The sequence below is a fragment of the Hippoglossus hippoglossus genome, chromosome 23 (assembly GCF_009819705.1).
Source record: "Hippoglossus hippoglossus isolate fHipHip1 chromosome 23, fHipHip1.pri, whole genome shotgun sequence".
Lineage (NCBI taxonomy): Eukaryota > Metazoa > Chordata > Actinopteri > Pleuronectiformes > Pleuronectidae > Hippoglossus > Hippoglossus hippoglossus.
In genome coordinates, this window is record NC_047173.1 from 7,975,612 (window position 1) to 7,990,910 (window position 15,299).

The window sequence follows — 15,299 nt, forward strand, 5'->3', positions numbered from 1 at the left end:
TTGCAAATGTTACTAATGTATATTATGTTATGTTATGCTGTTTTGTATTGGCTTGTATTGTATTATATTGTAATATGTTATATTATATTATATTATATTAAATGAGACCATGATCAAATGCTCCTCCACTATTTGTCGCTCTTGCGCATGCGCACTGGGGCGGTCCACTGCCATGGTCCCGTCCAGGGACGTGTTGTGCTGGTATGTTGTTGTTTTTCAGGCTTCTAACTTCTTCACTATTTAATATTTAACAACGAACTCACACCGACGGGTATAAATAAGAATGTCGCTCTTTATCAAACTGAAACCCGTCACTTTTACTTGTTTTGACGATGTATGGAGACGTAAGTTAGCAAGGCTAACGTTAGCATCGTGTTAACACTGGTTGACAGTAGCTCAGCAGTCGTTTAACACATCTCGTGTGTTTGTGCACAGGTTATGTTATAAACATGAACTGTGCCTTTGGCTGTTTTCATACCGGATCTTTTAATTTGACAGGCGGAGTAATACACAAGCAGAATTCAGCAGAACACTGTTACTGATGGACACTAGCTGTTGAGTTCAGGTAAGCTAACGTGGCTAACACTGCCTACGTGTGTTTCTTTAGATGCTCTCATGAAAACCGAATATGAACCATGTCCTCGTGATAATCTGCTGCACCAGTTACAATATATCTGAGGCAAAGACAACATCGTGTAGTTGCAGTAAAAACAGACCTAAGATCGTGATGTAATAATGTTGTTTACTTTGTTTGGTTGTGTTTCCAGGATGAACGACATGAACCTGAGTCCTGTGGGCATGGATCAGCTCAGTGTGCCAGTGAGTGCTGGACACCTGGTTCTGCCCACGTCCCCCACACACAACCCCATCGCCACTCCAGGTATGGAAGACATGAACAGGAGGGTTGGCCCGAGACTTAATTTAGCCCAAACAAATGTTAAAAGCCTTATTCAGTCACTCACCCATTCAGAAAAGAGTGATGGTGAGACACAACACGTTCAGATTATATTGTAAACTTGCTGAAACAATTGGATCATTAATCAATGTGTCCAGATTCCACCGGCTATATTCCTGAAATGTTTTGGAGGGGCTGCGTGTGAGAACGCAAACGTCTGAATCAGATGCCCCGCACATTTTCCAGAACTTTTCCAGCCTGCCTCTTGTAACATGTCTGATTGAGGTCACGTCAGAATGTGACAGGAAAATTCCCCGGCCAGTGAGTGTTGATGTTTCCAACATGTGACAGATGCAAAACAAAACAGAAATCCAGAAAGAATTAGTAGAAGACGCAGACACTGGTGGTTTTGCTGTAAACACAAATGCTTGATTTCCACAGCGGAATTTATACGTCATTATCCTGCCTCCTTTATTTTGCTTTTGTTGTGAATGTAAAAACTGTTTTTATAGACAATACTTTTACAATCTATAATGTGTTGTGCAATATCTTGTATAACTGCATCGTAATCTATTCTACGTTGTATTCTGCCCTCACTGATCTCATTATGGTAATTTTGGTGTAGGCATGCCAGTGGCCATTCCCAGCCTGGGTCCTTCCCTGGGCTCCCTCCCTTCTGCCCTGTCTCTGATGCTCCCCATGGGTCCACTGAGTGACAGAGGAGTGATGTGTGGCCTGCCGGAGAGGAACTACTCCTTGCCACCCCCTCCATACCCCCACTTGGAGAGCAGCTACTTCCGACACATATTACCAGGTCTGTGTGTAAAATATATAAATCATTTCTATTGAAAATCTAAAAGCAATGTATGATATTCTTGTAGTGTGGGTCCTTGTTGAATCTGGATTTAACCCAGATGCTGTTTGAAGGGTACACATTCGCATGTTGCCCTTTTGAGTTAGTGAAACATGCATGTTCATTGCCTCTCTCTTCTCTCTGTAGGTATCCTGTCTTATCTGGCAGACCGTCCACCACCTCAATACATTCATCCCAGCAGTCTTAACATGGATGGGACCCTGTCAGTGGCCAGCAACAACCCCTCCGGTCTGGACCCCTACAGTGGCCCTGGAGGCCCACTAGAGCAGGGCCTGGTGCCCATGGATTCCAGACAGGTCAGCGGGCAGGGAGACCTCCACCAGACTGGTGCTCACGAACTGGACTCCACAGGATTGGCCATGGAGTCACGTGTCAGCAGCCCCATGTCCCCTGACAGGATGGGAGAGGAGCTGGCCTCTATGGATGGAGGAAGGCAGCCTCAGCCGCATGAGGGTTTAGCTGGGGTGGACTCATCTGGTGGTGTGTTGCCTCTCCACGGGCCTCCTGTGCTTGAGCTACCCGTGGTAATGGAGCCAGATCACATGGGGGGCCGAGTTGGAAATGCTGGGGGAGGAGGACTCAGGGAGCAGCTCCACTCGAATGGGGAGATGAACTCTGGAGTTGTCAGCGTGGTGCTCACTGGCTCCATGGCCAGTCAGGGCCAGCTGGAGCCGGTGGCTCTCCATGGACACTCTGGGATGGGGCTGGAGTCGGTGAACGTGTCCCCCATCACTGCAGACGTGTCACTGGGGCCAGAAAACAACCTGGTGTTGGTGAACTCCACGTTGCAGCTCGAGGATTCTACCTCCAACAAGGAGAACATGGTCACTGCCTTCACCATCTGTGAGTTTGGATTTTAAGTCCAGAAGGAAAGGAAAGAAATCATATATGGCTACAAAGCTTTAAAGAATATTCAGAAAAAACTTACACTAAATTGAAAGTTGAAAAAATCTGTCATAGAACTAAAGTGAAATGAAGATTGTGTACAAAAAGCAAGATCTTGTTCCTGTAGTAAATTTTGTGCTGGTTTGTCGTCTCCTAGGGTGCACACTGTGCGAGCGCTCGTACACCTCAGACTGCCCAGAGCACGGCCCCGTCACCTTCATCTCTGACGCACCCATCCAAAGCCGGGCTCGCCTCTCGCTACCACGTCCGCTGTGCCTTCGCATCTCAGTGGCTGATGAACCACTTGGTAAGATAACACACCCATTTAAACACTGTGCCTGTTAGAGTAGGAAAGACCTTGGCCATTATTCTGTGGACTGATATCCGATCTATATAGTAAGGACAGAATGTGACCCCTATTCTCATTACTGCATCATTTGTGTAACTGAGTAATGTTTTATGCACACAAACATGATTATTTTAACAAAGCAAAGGCACATTAAGAATTAATTCAGAGGCCTTATATTAAGGAAATGTGAAAAAAGGGTGGTGATAAATACACAAAGTTAAGTAGACCATCATGGAAATTGCTGATGTGCCCACTGTAGGAGTTTTTGCACGAGACGTCATTCCTCCAAGGACTTGCTTTGGACCAATGGTTGGCCAGCATTGTAGCAACGTGGATCTGTCTGATTGGCCAGAAAAGGACACACCACAGATATGGAAGGTCGGTACCAGTGGCTTTTTGTTTTTAGCGTGAGATTGTCATAGTTCTAAGGAGTTGAAGATGTTGAGCCATTTTCTCTGCCGCAGATGTATCACAACAATGTGCTGGAGTTCTACATCGTGACAACAGACGAGAACGAATGCAACTGGATGATGTTTGTCCGCAAAGCAAGGTAAGAGCCAGAGTAGCAGCCGGGCTTGTATAAAATGTAAATGGTTTAACTCTAGAATCATGTACAATGTAACTGTATGGTGGGAGAGAAACCTGTGTACAGCAAAAGACCATGTAAGATACAAAAGTGCAGTTCAAGTCCCTGCCAAAATGATCAGCGTTCTGATTGTTGTCGTGTTATTTCAGTTTATCCAAGAAGTTAATTAAGTGTTCTTTATTTGTGTGTATTTAGGGCTCGTGAGGAGCAGAACCTGGTGGCGTACCCTGCCAATGGTAAACTGTTCTTCTGTACAACCACAGAGATCCACCCGGACCAGGAGCTGCTCTTCTATTACAGCAGAGACTACTGCAGGAGGATGGGTGAGATGATAGATGAGTAAAAACCTCAACCTCACCCTCCCCTTCCAAACATGAAAGAGAACCTGTGGTATCCTTCAGCCTCCAAAGGTGTTTAGTTTGTCCAGTCTGAGCTACAGTAAAAACATGGCGGCTTCCGTAGAGAGGACCCGCTCCCGATGTAAATATTAAATATAAAGGGCTCATTCTAGGTACAATTTAGATAAAACGCACTAGTGAAAAAAAATTATATATAATAATCAATTACAAGCATTACTGACCCTTTTGTCTTTGCTAACAGCTCTTTCTGCATGTTACAGTGATACAACCGCTTACCTTTATGTCTCTTCAGGTGTTCCTCAGGTGCCTGAGGGTCAGATCTGCCAATGTGGCAAAGAGTGCTCCTCCTTCTCAGAGCTCAAGTCTCATCTCAACAGCCATAACAGCAACCACAGCCATAATCCACCTCCACACAGCCACAGCCCATCACAGCCGGACCACTCGCAACAGCAGCAGCAGCAGCAGCAGCAGCAGCAGCAGCAAGAGCAACAACCTCAGCAACAGCAACACACTCACCAGGAAGAGAAGCTGACCAACGGGACCTCCAGCTCCTCCTCGTCACCGTGGCCCTGCCACGCTCAAGCTGCCGCACAAACAAACAGTGACAACAACAACAGCAGCAGCCGGGGCAGTGCCAATAGAAACTCTAATAACGTTAACTCCAGAGCAAGAGGGCAGGGTCACGTGCGGGAGAAGAAATTCAAGTGCAGCATGTGCTCCCGGGCTTTCATCACATCTACCAAGCTGAACGTGCACTTCATGGGACACGTGGGGATGAAACCCCACAAGTGTGAATACTGCAGCAAGGCCTTCAGCGATCCCAGCAACCTCAGGATGCACCTCAAGATTCACACAGGTACGGAGAGGAACAATGGAAGTGTAAACCGTCTGAATCACTGTATTTGAGCCGCCATATGAGCCCCATGGTTCTTCCTACGTTATTCCAACAGTTTTTTTTCTAAAGCCTTGTCTGACAACGTGCAACAGGTGTTAAGCATCACAAAAGAATAGAACATTTAAAGAGAAATTCTCAGCACACTTGAAATATTTTTAAACATTATCTTCTTAAAGGAATAGTTTAACACTTCAGATAAGAAGAACAAAACAACTGTCACATCTGTCCAATGTAGAGTGCTGCTTGGGCCACACTTGGGCGAACCTTACCTGACAGGAATTCTGTTTTCTGTTTTGTGTCTGAAACTGGCCCGAGCTTGTTGTTTTCGCCAATTCCAGGCATGTGCAGTGTTAAAAAAATGAAGGTGATCACTCAACCAACTCAACTGAACCCGACCCAAGCCCAAATATAATTTCAAAGTTTTTGTCTGAGGTCACGATGGCTCCTGACGGTCTCAGGTCAGGTATCCACACTCTGGTCCAGTGAATACTTTCATTTGAAACGTGTTTTAAACTCTGCAACTCCTTTTCCGACTCACAGGTCAGAAGAACTACAGGTGCACAGTTTGTGAGAAGTCGTTCACGCAGAAATCCCACGTGGCGTCACACATGCTCATCCACACCGGAGCAGAGAAGCTCAAGTGTGACCTCTGCGAGCGGACCTTCATCAGGAAGCAGGATCTGAGACAGCACATGGTCTCTCACTCGCAGTACGTAACTTATTTATTGTTCTCTGCACAAAGCTCTGGATTGTAGTACTGCACGTTTTGTCACTGATAACTGACGCTTCATCGTTTTCTTCCACAGTGAGCGGCGGATTCAGTGCCCGAAGTGCAACAAACACTTCATCAAGACCAACCACCTGAAGAAGCACATGAACTCTCACGAAGGCCGCAGAGACTTTGTCTGCGAGAAATGCCACAAGGCTTTCCTCACCAAATACCACCTCACCCGTCACCTCAAGATATGCAAGGGGCCCAAGACGGAGCGAGCGTCCCGCAAGGAGCAGGAGTTAGATGAGGAAGAGGAGGAGGAGGAAGAGGAAGATGACGACAGCAGGGGAGGGAGGGGAGAGAGACTGAGTGACTCGGCCAATAATGAAGACTGTGGTTTAGATGTTGGAGGATATAACTCAGAAAAATCCCTGTCGCCCCCTCATTGACAACACTGTGCCTCTTGACATGTCTTGTTTATTTGTTTACTACAAAACTGATCTTTACCTCTAGGTTTTGCCAAATATCTGTTACTACAAACCTTTTTTTATAACATTAACACAATCAGTTCACTTTAATTTCCACATTTTGCATCATTAACATTAAGAAAACAGATATTTTTGTTTCTTATGAGCATAACAGTGCTTCTAAAACACTCTTCATATCATAACTAATTGTATTTCTCTAAATCTCTTTTTTCACTTAACTGAATCTGTGCAATATTATTGGTTGATGGGATTCATATTCGCTGTCATTCGATGTTAATCAGATTTTCCTGGTTCGATATATTTTCATTTGTAATTGCAGAGTAATGTCAGCTAAAATTTCTGATGCCATATATTTACATAGGAAACCTGATCATGTGTAATTTGCTCAATTGCCTTTTACTCTTTATTTATTGAAAGCATTTTTTTTATTATTATTTAAACTGTGTGAATGGAAGTGAAAACAGGAGTCTGGGCATTATTGTAAAAAGACCTCACTGTGTGAATGTTGACTAAATGTTGAAATAATGTTGTAGCTCCATCCTATCTTTTGCATAATGTAATAAATGAACTTGTTTAGCTATTTTATGTTTTTTGATATTCATATGATAGAGTTTAAAACATACATTTGAACCTTTTTGTGACCACAGTGGTTTTTATCATGTAAGCTTTGTGGTGTGGTCATAGTTAAACCAATCGTCTTCATATTCAACACATGGTCACACACGTCTCAAACCACATGGGTAATTATAAACTTTGGAGATAGCGCCCCTTGTGGCCATATATATATATATGACTACTCCGCCTGCCTCCTGTAAGCCACATTCTATTTTTATGAATAACATCAAATTGCGTTGAGTTGTATTAAATTTTTGCTCCTTTAGATATATTTTGCTAAATTTTGTTGTGGTTCCTTCAAAGGTGAAACTAGATAAAATTATCTGAGAGTAAAATGATTACTACAGGGTTTCAAGCCAAACGCATAAGGAACAAGTTTATTTATAATGCATTACATTTAATAATAAAACGTAATGTGTTTTTATAATACTTATTAGTTTTACAAATTAGTGTAGGTGTTAGATAAGTGTTTTGAAATAAATTTGTAGACTATTTTTCCCAATGGGCAAATCATATCATAATTTGTCATAGCAGCAGGTGCAGAGATGCAAAAATAATAAATACAAAAAATTCAAAAAATATAGTTAAATATGAATTATACAAATGATAATAGGAAGTACTGTGAAAACAAAGTATGAAATAGAAGGCAAGTAGTGTGATATACTTGTATTTACTTGGATACATGTATCTACAATATTAGTCATTAGTATTTCATTAATATATATTTCTCCAGCTGTATTAACTGTAGGTATCTATGTGATAAAAAGTGTGGGTAGATTAAGCTTTGGCTTTTTAAAATTGTAAGAGAATTAGCACTACACCTAGCACCTCCTGCTAAGGGAAGTAGATACTTATGTTTTCTCAATTCTTTATTAGGGAGAGAATGAAACAGTACACAAAAGATAATAACCACAAAAAAAAACGGTGGGGTCGAGAATTTGTTACATAACACAAAGATATTCAAATAAATATGTATGTAATTGGTTTTAATAACCTTTTTGTTAATAGATTTATGTATCAGATTTATATATTTGTTTAACATCAGATAACAAGAATATGTTGTTAGTACTAAATTAAAATTGATGGATAAAAAACATCTTCATGATCAAAAATATTTATCTTCTTATTCTTTCATGTAAACCAGAGATTGTAGTGCACCCCAGTCCAGCAGGTGGCGGCTATGCACTTGTACGCTGGTTTTTCAACCGCCATTAGACCAAGAAGAAGAAAATCCTGCAGCTTCCGGTTAAGTACAAATTATGCAGCGCTTCAGTTGTTATTCACTTCAGCGTGGTAAGAAATATTTAAATGAAAATGTTGACCATTTGTTCTTAAGTTGTGTCTTCTTGATAAACACTGTATTGAATAATGTATCCTATGAAAGTAAATCTAAACTCACCCAAGCGCTCCCCGCTAATTCTGTGTTTATTTGTTAGCTTGCTAATTTTAGCCCAACGTTAGCTGTGCTCTCAGTCCAGTTGTTGTCAGGCCACACAGTCGCTCCTCACATCGGGTTGAAGAGCAGCAGCTCAACAGGCCGCGTGTCAGTGACTCTATTCAGTGGGTTGTCTCGTCTCACGGCGTTTGTCTCCTCCGTGTCTCAGCCTGAGCAGACAGGTGGCGCCATGTTGACCCCACAGAAGGAGGGGATGCCCAGTATGATCGACAGCGCGCTGAGGATGAGGAGAGAGGAGCAGGCTCGACAGGTGGTCCTCGCCTGGGCTGTGCTCAACGTGTCTCTGGCTGGGATGATTTACACTGAGATGTGAGTCCCGCGTTACTCCTCAAACACTCAACACATTCAACCGCAGCACTGCAGATCCATGTAGCAGCTTCTATATCGTACATGGACTTTAGGGAGAAGTTGGACCAGAGTCTAGACTAAGTGTTGGCTGGTGGTGGAAGGAAATACCTCTGTGTTTACTTTTGGAAAATACACTACATACAGGATCACAGATAAACAAGGAACGCTTTAGATAATCTGGGCCCTTTTGTCAATGAATTTACAAGATTTATCTCATATTGGATGAGTCCGGGTAAAGTTTATTGAAGCTGAATCTTGAATACATAGATGGATATAGATGTACTATATAGATGAAGAGAGCATTATGAATCTTGAATATTTAGGTATGTTTTTCACAATCTATGTAATAGAAGTTTATGTAAGGTAATTCTTTTTTATTATTTTAACATTTGTTTGTTCATTTTATATAAAATATGTCATTATAACATTACAACATGTACATGAGTTAATTTCATTTAATATTTTTTCTATAAACTTTTGATAGAATAAGAAATGTAAGTTGGTTTACATTCATTAAAGTCCTTTCTTGCAGACTAATATAAGTAATTGTTTGTAATGTAGCACTGATTTACTGTCCCTCCATCTCTCATCTCTCAGGCTGATGATGGATGTGTGTCTTTCTTTTTATCTCTCAGGTCGGGAAAATTGCTAAGCCGATACTATAACATCACGTACTGGCCCATTTGGTACATTGGTGAGGTCCCACAACACTTTCATTTATTATAAGGATGTTTGCTGTTGGTATAAAGTCATAAAATATCTCAGTATAAGTTGTAATAGCAAAAAAGCATGATTAACTAAAAGAGTACTCTCTTATATCATCAGACCTTAAATCTTAAACAGTAGAGTAGGTCTACTATCAACGCCCAGGGTTTTTATATCAGACACTGAAATTTAACCTGACTATTTACACTTTGTCACAGGAGACCCTCAATGATATGTGTCTTCTTTTTTCTCTTTTCCTTCACAGAACTGGTGCTAGCCTCCCTCTTTAGCCTCAATGCTCTTTTTGATTTCTGGAAATATTTCAAATACACCATGGCTCCATCCACCATTGCTGTGTCCCCCCATCAGCATCGTCTCCTGGGGCTGAGGAACACAAGTAAGGATTTTTTTTTTTTACCAACAGACCTTTAATACTTCAGTCCTTTTGCTTTATTGCCATTTCATGCATGTACATGGACTCATTAAGTACCATCAATGTTGTCTGGCTGTCTTGCAGGTATTCAGGCCTCTCCGCCACAGAAGCCAGAAAAAAAGGAGACCCCGGCTCCAGACCAGTCATCTCCCCTGCAGGGGCAGAGCGTGCTGAGTTTCAGCCCCTCTCGACCAGCCACCACCAGCCCCAAGTTCTCCCCCAGTTGTGTACCTGGATACAGCCCTCCCCTCGGCAGTCCGTCCACCCCAAACAGCGCAGGGGGACCCTTTTCCCCCTCTGTGGCCTTTGGAAAGGTACGTTCATCACGGCACTAATATAGAGTGTAGGATAATCTCAAGTACATTTCGATAACTCCATATTCTGTTATTTCTGTCTCAGGTGTTGAACTACAGCCCCTCCCCTTGTTCCTCTCCCTACCCTAGCAGCATTGGTCCAGCAGAGGGCTCCAGCCTGAGGGCTCGATACCGCACTTCACCCTCAGTGTTTAACTCCCCAGGAAGCAAGGAGGACTACATGGAGGATCTGAAAAGTCTGGAGAGGTTCCTCCGCACAGAAGAGGAGAAGGGGCACCGCAGCCAACTAGGTAGAGCTTTGTAGGAACTCCACTGCAATAACTAAATGTTTTTTGTACTGGTATATCTGAGTCTGACCAAGGAATTGCGTTTAAATATGATTTAGTAATAAAGACCAGTTATTTTCTCCAAATGTGGATGTATATCGTAAAGAAATGAAACCTTTCAACTAAAGTGTTTAACTGATGCCCTGTGTAGGAAGTCCAGAGTCTGTGTCTCCGAACCACAGTCCAACATTTTGGAACTACAACCGCTCTGTGGGGGATTATGCTCAGAGTTTGAGGAAATTCCTGTACCAGCCAGCCTGCCGCTCTCTGGCCCCGTCTGCCCACAAGGATGAGACAGACCTGGGTTCCAAACAGGCTGCAGAGGAGGTCTGTACTTTATCATCGTATGGGAACCTGTGTGATATCTTAATAACAAAAATGTTGTTTGGTGTCTAAGTCTGTTGGTGACAGAGTGGTATGTATGTTTAGCATGAATTTACATCTTTCTCCCTTCCTGTTACGTAGGTGTGGGCCAGAATCACAACCAGTCGCCCGGTAGTGGACCGCATCGACAGCTGCACAGCCAAGCTTAGGAATGTGAGTTTCACACACACACACACATATATATATATATATATATATATATATATATATACACGTTGAAGAAACTTAATTTACAGTCACTTTAAAAACACACAGAAATATTGCATAAATTATATTTGTGTTAAGAAGTATTTGTTTGTTTTGCAGTGGATAAGTGACACAATCTTGGTCCCTCTGGTGAAGGAAATAGACTCTGTGAACAGCCAGCTCAGGAGGATGGGCTGCCCTGAGCTCCAGATAGGAGGTAAAACATCTGCAGAGAACATGGATCATGGCAAATATATGAATGATAAACTGCTGTGGTATATACGGGACGAAAGAAGGAAAATCAGTGTTAAACCATGTAGTAATTCAGAAATCTGATTACTCAACGTGACAAATTGATATGCAATTGATTTTCTTCTAATGAGACAGAGCGCATGGATATCTAAATGAACATGCAAAGTTTATTTAGAAAACTATTACACAATTACAATTTTATACAGTGCTTTTCTTCTTCATTTTGGAGTCTCACTAGTTTTGCTCCCTTCCTCCACCAGAGGCCAGTATAAGCAGCCTGAAACAGGCAGCGGTGATGAAAGCCTCGTCCATCCCCACCATGAACTCTATTGTCCAGTACCTGGACATCACACCCAACCAGGAATATCTCGTGGAACAGATAAAAGGTACGTTTAACTATAAAGATTGCTGATGTGTGTTGATGTGCCTAAAGTCCCTTTGACTAATATGCTGTCGTGTGCAATTGTGTATATGTCTGTTACATTTATTTCTTATGTACAGTGAAAGCCACAAGTACTTAGATCGTTTGCTTTTTGTTATTCAGGCTCAGATGTAATTGGACATTTGGCGACTAAATGTTTTATGTGCAGGTTTATGTTTGTTTCTGTGTTAGTCCATGAATTAAAGAGATTGATGTGTGTGGATGTATGTAAATCTGTTCTGTCCTGTTAGAGCTGGCTCACAGCGGCTGCATGAGCTCCTTCCGTTGGAACAGGGGTGGAGATCTGAAGAACAGGAAGTGGGACACAGACCTCCCCACTGACTGTGCTGTGAGTACACACACGCAAAGACACACACATTTACAGATCTAGTAAGTTGCTAAGTTATTTTAGTCACTTCACAGGATCAGCTGAGGTTTATTTTTGTTATCACTTAATCTACTTATCATTTTCTTGATAAATTGATTGTTTGGCCTCTAAAATGTTAATATTATTCCAATTGAAAGTTTCCAGAGACCAAGGTGATTTCTTTAGATGCCTTGTTTTTTCTGACCTCGTGTGAAAACTCGAACTCATAAGATCCTAAGAAAACAAAAAAAACTACATCTTATTACTGAAACCAGCAATTTCCTTTAAAACATTTTTTTATGAAATCTTTTTTTGTACTAAATCTAATCAATTAGCAAATGTGTTGATTCATTTTATGCTGGTTAAATAATCAATGAATTCATCTTAAAGCATAGAGGTCTCACTATCTCTATTGAATGCACAGGATGAGGCTTGGTTGGATTGATGCCTTTCGGCTGATGTTTTTTCTTTTTCAAGATTCAGGAATATAAAATTGAATTATTTACTTATAGTTATTCATTTCACTTGCAACTGTGAAAAATCCAAACAGTCTTATTTTTTTCCTGTCAACAGAAGGACAATGACTGTGGTTAAAAAAGACCAAAAACAAATATGAAAAAGAAAACATGCTCTGCAGGTTGGGATTAGACAACAAAACATATAAATGACCATTACACTATGAAAGTCGCTGTGACCTTCATTGGGTCTGTTGACTGCGGGGTCTCTGCTCCAGTTGTTACATTTACAGTCTGGGTGACTCCCTTGTAAAGTACCTTACACTGATCAATACATGCCTAATATTTAGCCCCTATAGTCAGGTCACTGTGTTTGTCTGTTCCCTCAGATCCTCATGCACATGTTCTGCACATACTTGGACTCCAGACTACCCCCTCATCCAAAGTATCCAGACGGGAAGACGTTCACTTCACAGCACTTCAGCCACACCCCAGACAAACCTGGTAAATACACATAAACGCACATGAAGGAAGAACAATCAAAGATTTGTGATTTCCTGTGTATGCTTCTTATCTTTGATACATCACATCTACTTGCTTTTCATTATGTTATACTTCACCTACTCGCAGAGTTTCAGTTTTTGTGCCCTTTTTATACCTCTTTGTAGATGTAACCAAAGAGAACCTCTTCTGCGTCCACCAAAGCAGCACCACTCCTCCTCACTACCAGCTCATCTACCAGGGACACATCTACAGTCTACCCAAGGTAAGAGACAAACACTCAAGCTGTTTTCAGACATGAACTTTGCCTTTCTTACATATAAAGAACACAGCAGGAGATAGTCAGGGGTCAGACACGTTCACAACACCTGGAAAATGTCTGGAACAAGGAAGCAGGACATGATGTTAAAATTCCACTGCTTACATGTCTGAAAGCACCTTCTGTGTTCTCACTCTGAAATTATTTCTTTATTTTTCAGTCTCTTGGAAAACAGTTTTTGTTATGCCTTTATCTTATTTTGAGATTTGCATTCAGACGATATCTTTAAATGCCAAAGTGTGATTTTATGACTTTTGGCTAAAGAACAAACTGAACTGAAACCCACACTGAAACATTTTGTGTTTGCTGTCTAGATTGTCCGCCTCTTCATTACAAGACAAGTTATCAACTACATGCACTGTATGACTGCTGTAAATTTTAGAACAGACATGTCATTCATAAACAGTTCAGGGTGTGTTGCTCTGCAGAAAAACTTTGACTGCAGCAATCTGAACCCACCTTGATTTCTATCATAGGGCCGGAACAACCTGTTCCATACGATCCTCATGTTTCTCTATGTCATCAAGGCCAAGGAGTCAGGGATGCTGGGGTGAGTAATTCTACTGCTGAAATCCTATAAATAGCCAGCTTGCCAAAAAGTAGGGAATTATTTAATATTGATTTGTTTTCACCAAAAGGTCAGATTGCTTTTTGTTTGAAAGTATTGGTTTGACTCTGCTTGACTTCTGAAGGATGGATAATTAAACTACCTTTCATATTTTCTTCAGGAGAGTAAATCTTGGCCTCTCTGGTGTGAACATCCTGTGGATATTTGAAGACTGATTTACAAGCAACAAAGGAAAAATGCAATTGGGTGTTATTTTTTCTTCTCTGTGCTGCCTACACTGGTTGGAATATTCACCTTAACGTAAGGACTGCTCTTTAAGGGACACATGGGGGTGGTGGAAAAAGCGCTTCTCTTTGACAATAAATGCATATTTTTGGACAGTTTCACAATTTTTATCTACACATTGGTAGCATAATGTATTTTCATTGATGCAATGCTGTAACACCACAGTGTGCTTATGATACAATCCATAGTTGCATTTTTAACATTGTTTGGGTTTCTGATTTTGTTTATTTGAGAATGCACCAGCATTGTAGCCTTGTGAAAAATATACCTCATAACAGGTGGATTGCAAAGGGTTACAGCCCATTCAGCTTGAATGTAAATACAGTGTGTTTGGACTTAGTTCTTCAGCATCAGTAACATTTTGCAGCTAGTATGCAGCTTTTTCTTGTTTGTTTATTTTCTAATCTGTTGTAGAATGAATGACTGCAGTAATGGACATTCCCCCGACATGTGCTTGAAGTTACTTGTAAGAAATGGACCTGTTCAAAATGCAACAACGCTCCAATAATATAATTATTGGAGTTTTTCTTGGTCACAAATTTTTGTCCGTGCACATTATTATGTTCAGTGTTCATTTTAATTGTGACGGAGAACAAATGAGAAGCCTCTGGCTGCATGTCTTCTATAAAGGAGCTGTGAGTGCCATTTATCCTGACCTGTCATCAGCCATTTATTAAATTTAATACTTTTACATGTTTGCTTGGTTTCAATGATGCTATTTTACAACTGTCACCTGAGACATGAAAATAAAATTTAGATATATAAAAAAAACTTCGATTTAGTTTTTTTTACCACCGCTAAATGCAGATTTTCTGACCATCATGGGCATCCACTTGGTGTCAGTGTAATCCCTTTTTACTTTTTTACATAATATGACCTTACTCCTGGTCCCATTTTCTCTAATGTCACTGCACATCCCCTGCACTGTAATATTCTGATGCTGTGTGTTGTGCAGGTAGATCCAGTGACGTACAAGTTCTGATAATAAAATGATTCTGGGTCAACGTTGGTTGAGTGTGTGAGTTTCATTGGGAATTGGTAAAGTAACAGGATGCCCTTCAAAAAAGTGCAATATTAAAAGTGATTTAAGTTAATTAAGAACCTAAATATGTGAAATTGGGAGTTGAGGATATATAAATGAAATGATGTTTAACGGGAGATGTAGAAAGATGTGATTGCTCTGTGAGCAGACCGCATTATGTGGCATGGGCCGTGTTTGTTTTGTAGTTTAACGTTGCCATTTTTATTATGAACTTCACTTCCCATGATGCATTCCGCAGCGCAGCTTTACCTGCATGACAATGTAGTTAAAATGTCAGAT

At 41.1% G+C, this 15,299-nt stretch overlaps 2 protein-coding genes across 4 annotated transcripts; both read left to right on the plus strand.

The window, feature by feature from the left end:
• Nucleotides 1-135: 135 nt before the first annotated feature.
• On the plus strand, nt 136-6,623 carry prdm4 (PR domain containing 4). Of its 2 annotated transcripts, none has more exons than XM_034578728.1 (12): nt 136-201; nt 499-565; nt 768-880; nt 1,521-1,709; nt 1,896-2,612; nt 2,812-2,961; nt 3,263-3,381; nt 3,468-3,553; nt 3,785-3,912; nt 4,241-4,804; nt 5,384-5,552; nt 5,650-6,623. In XM_034578728.1, the coding sequence occupies exons 3-12, from the start codon at nt 769-771 to the stop codon at nt 6,002-6,004; spliced, it is 2,589 nt and encodes an 862-aa protein (XP_034434619.1). In that variant the 5' UTR covers nt 136-201; nt 499-565; nt 768; the 3' UTR covers nt 6,005-6,623. The 2 variants fall into 2 exon arrangements, with proteins under 2 accessions (XP_034434619.1, XP_034434620.1); XM_034578729.1 differs by lacking the exon at nt 136-201 and adding an exon at nt 208-344 and having other exon boundaries at nt 5,650-6,004.
• A 1,231-nt stretch (nt 6,624-7,854) lies between these two features.
• tmem209 (transmembrane protein 209) lies at nt 7,855-14,749 on the plus strand. Of its 2 annotated transcripts, XR_004613147.1 has the most exons (17): nt 7,855-7,951; nt 8,263-8,423; nt 9,098-9,156; nt 9,433-9,564; nt 9,685-9,914; nt 10,000-10,204; nt 10,392-10,567; nt 10,706-10,777; nt 10,931-11,027; nt 11,323-11,448; nt 11,735-11,832; nt 12,695-12,809; nt 12,974-13,071; nt 13,602-13,675; nt 13,854-13,915; nt 13,961-14,304; nt 14,350-14,746. XR_004613147.1 is itself a non-coding variant. In XM_034578778.1 (16 exons), exons 2-15 carry the CDS (start codon nt 8,284-8,286, stop codon nt 13,906-13,908), a joined length of 1,677 nt encoding a protein of 558 aa, XP_034434669.1. In that variant the 5' UTR covers nt 7,855-7,951; nt 8,263-8,283; the 3' UTR covers nt 13,909-13,915; nt 13,961-14,749. The 2 variants fall into 2 exon arrangements, 1 of the variants encoding a protein (XP_034434669.1); XM_034578778.1 differs by having other exon boundaries at nt 13,961-14,749.
• The last annotated feature ends 550 nt before the right edge of the window (nt 14,750-15,299 follow it).

What these genes read in the sequence shown, in the direction of transcription:
- prdm4 (XM_034578728.1), top strand. Translation starts at nt 769, where the DNA reads ATGAACGACATGAACCTGAGTCCTGTGGGCATGGATCAGCTCAGTGTG. An exon ending in ATGTTTGTCCGCAAAGCAAG is followed by an intron (nt 3,554 to 3,784) that starts GTAAGAGCCAGA and finishes GTGTGTATTTAG; the next exon opens with GGCTCGTGAGGAGCAGAACC. An exon ending in GCACCTCAAGATTCACACAG is followed by an intron (nt 4,805 to 5,383) that starts GTACGGAGAGGA and finishes TCCGACTCACAG; the next exon opens with GTCAGAAGAACTACAGGTGC.
- tmem209 (XM_034578778.1), top strand. Translation starts at nt 8,284, where the DNA reads ATGTTGACCCCACAGAAGGAGGGGATGCCCAGTATGATCGACAGCGCG. An exon ending in CCTCTGTGGCCTTTGGAAAG is followed by an intron (nt 9,915 to 9,999) that starts GTACGTTCATCA and finishes TTTCTGTCTCAG; the next exon opens with GTGTTGAACTACAGCCCCTC. An exon ending in TCTCGTGGAACAGATAAAAG is followed by an intron (nt 11,449 to 11,734) that starts GTACGTTTAACT and finishes CTGTCCTGTTAG; the next exon opens with AGCTGGCTCACAGCGGCTGC.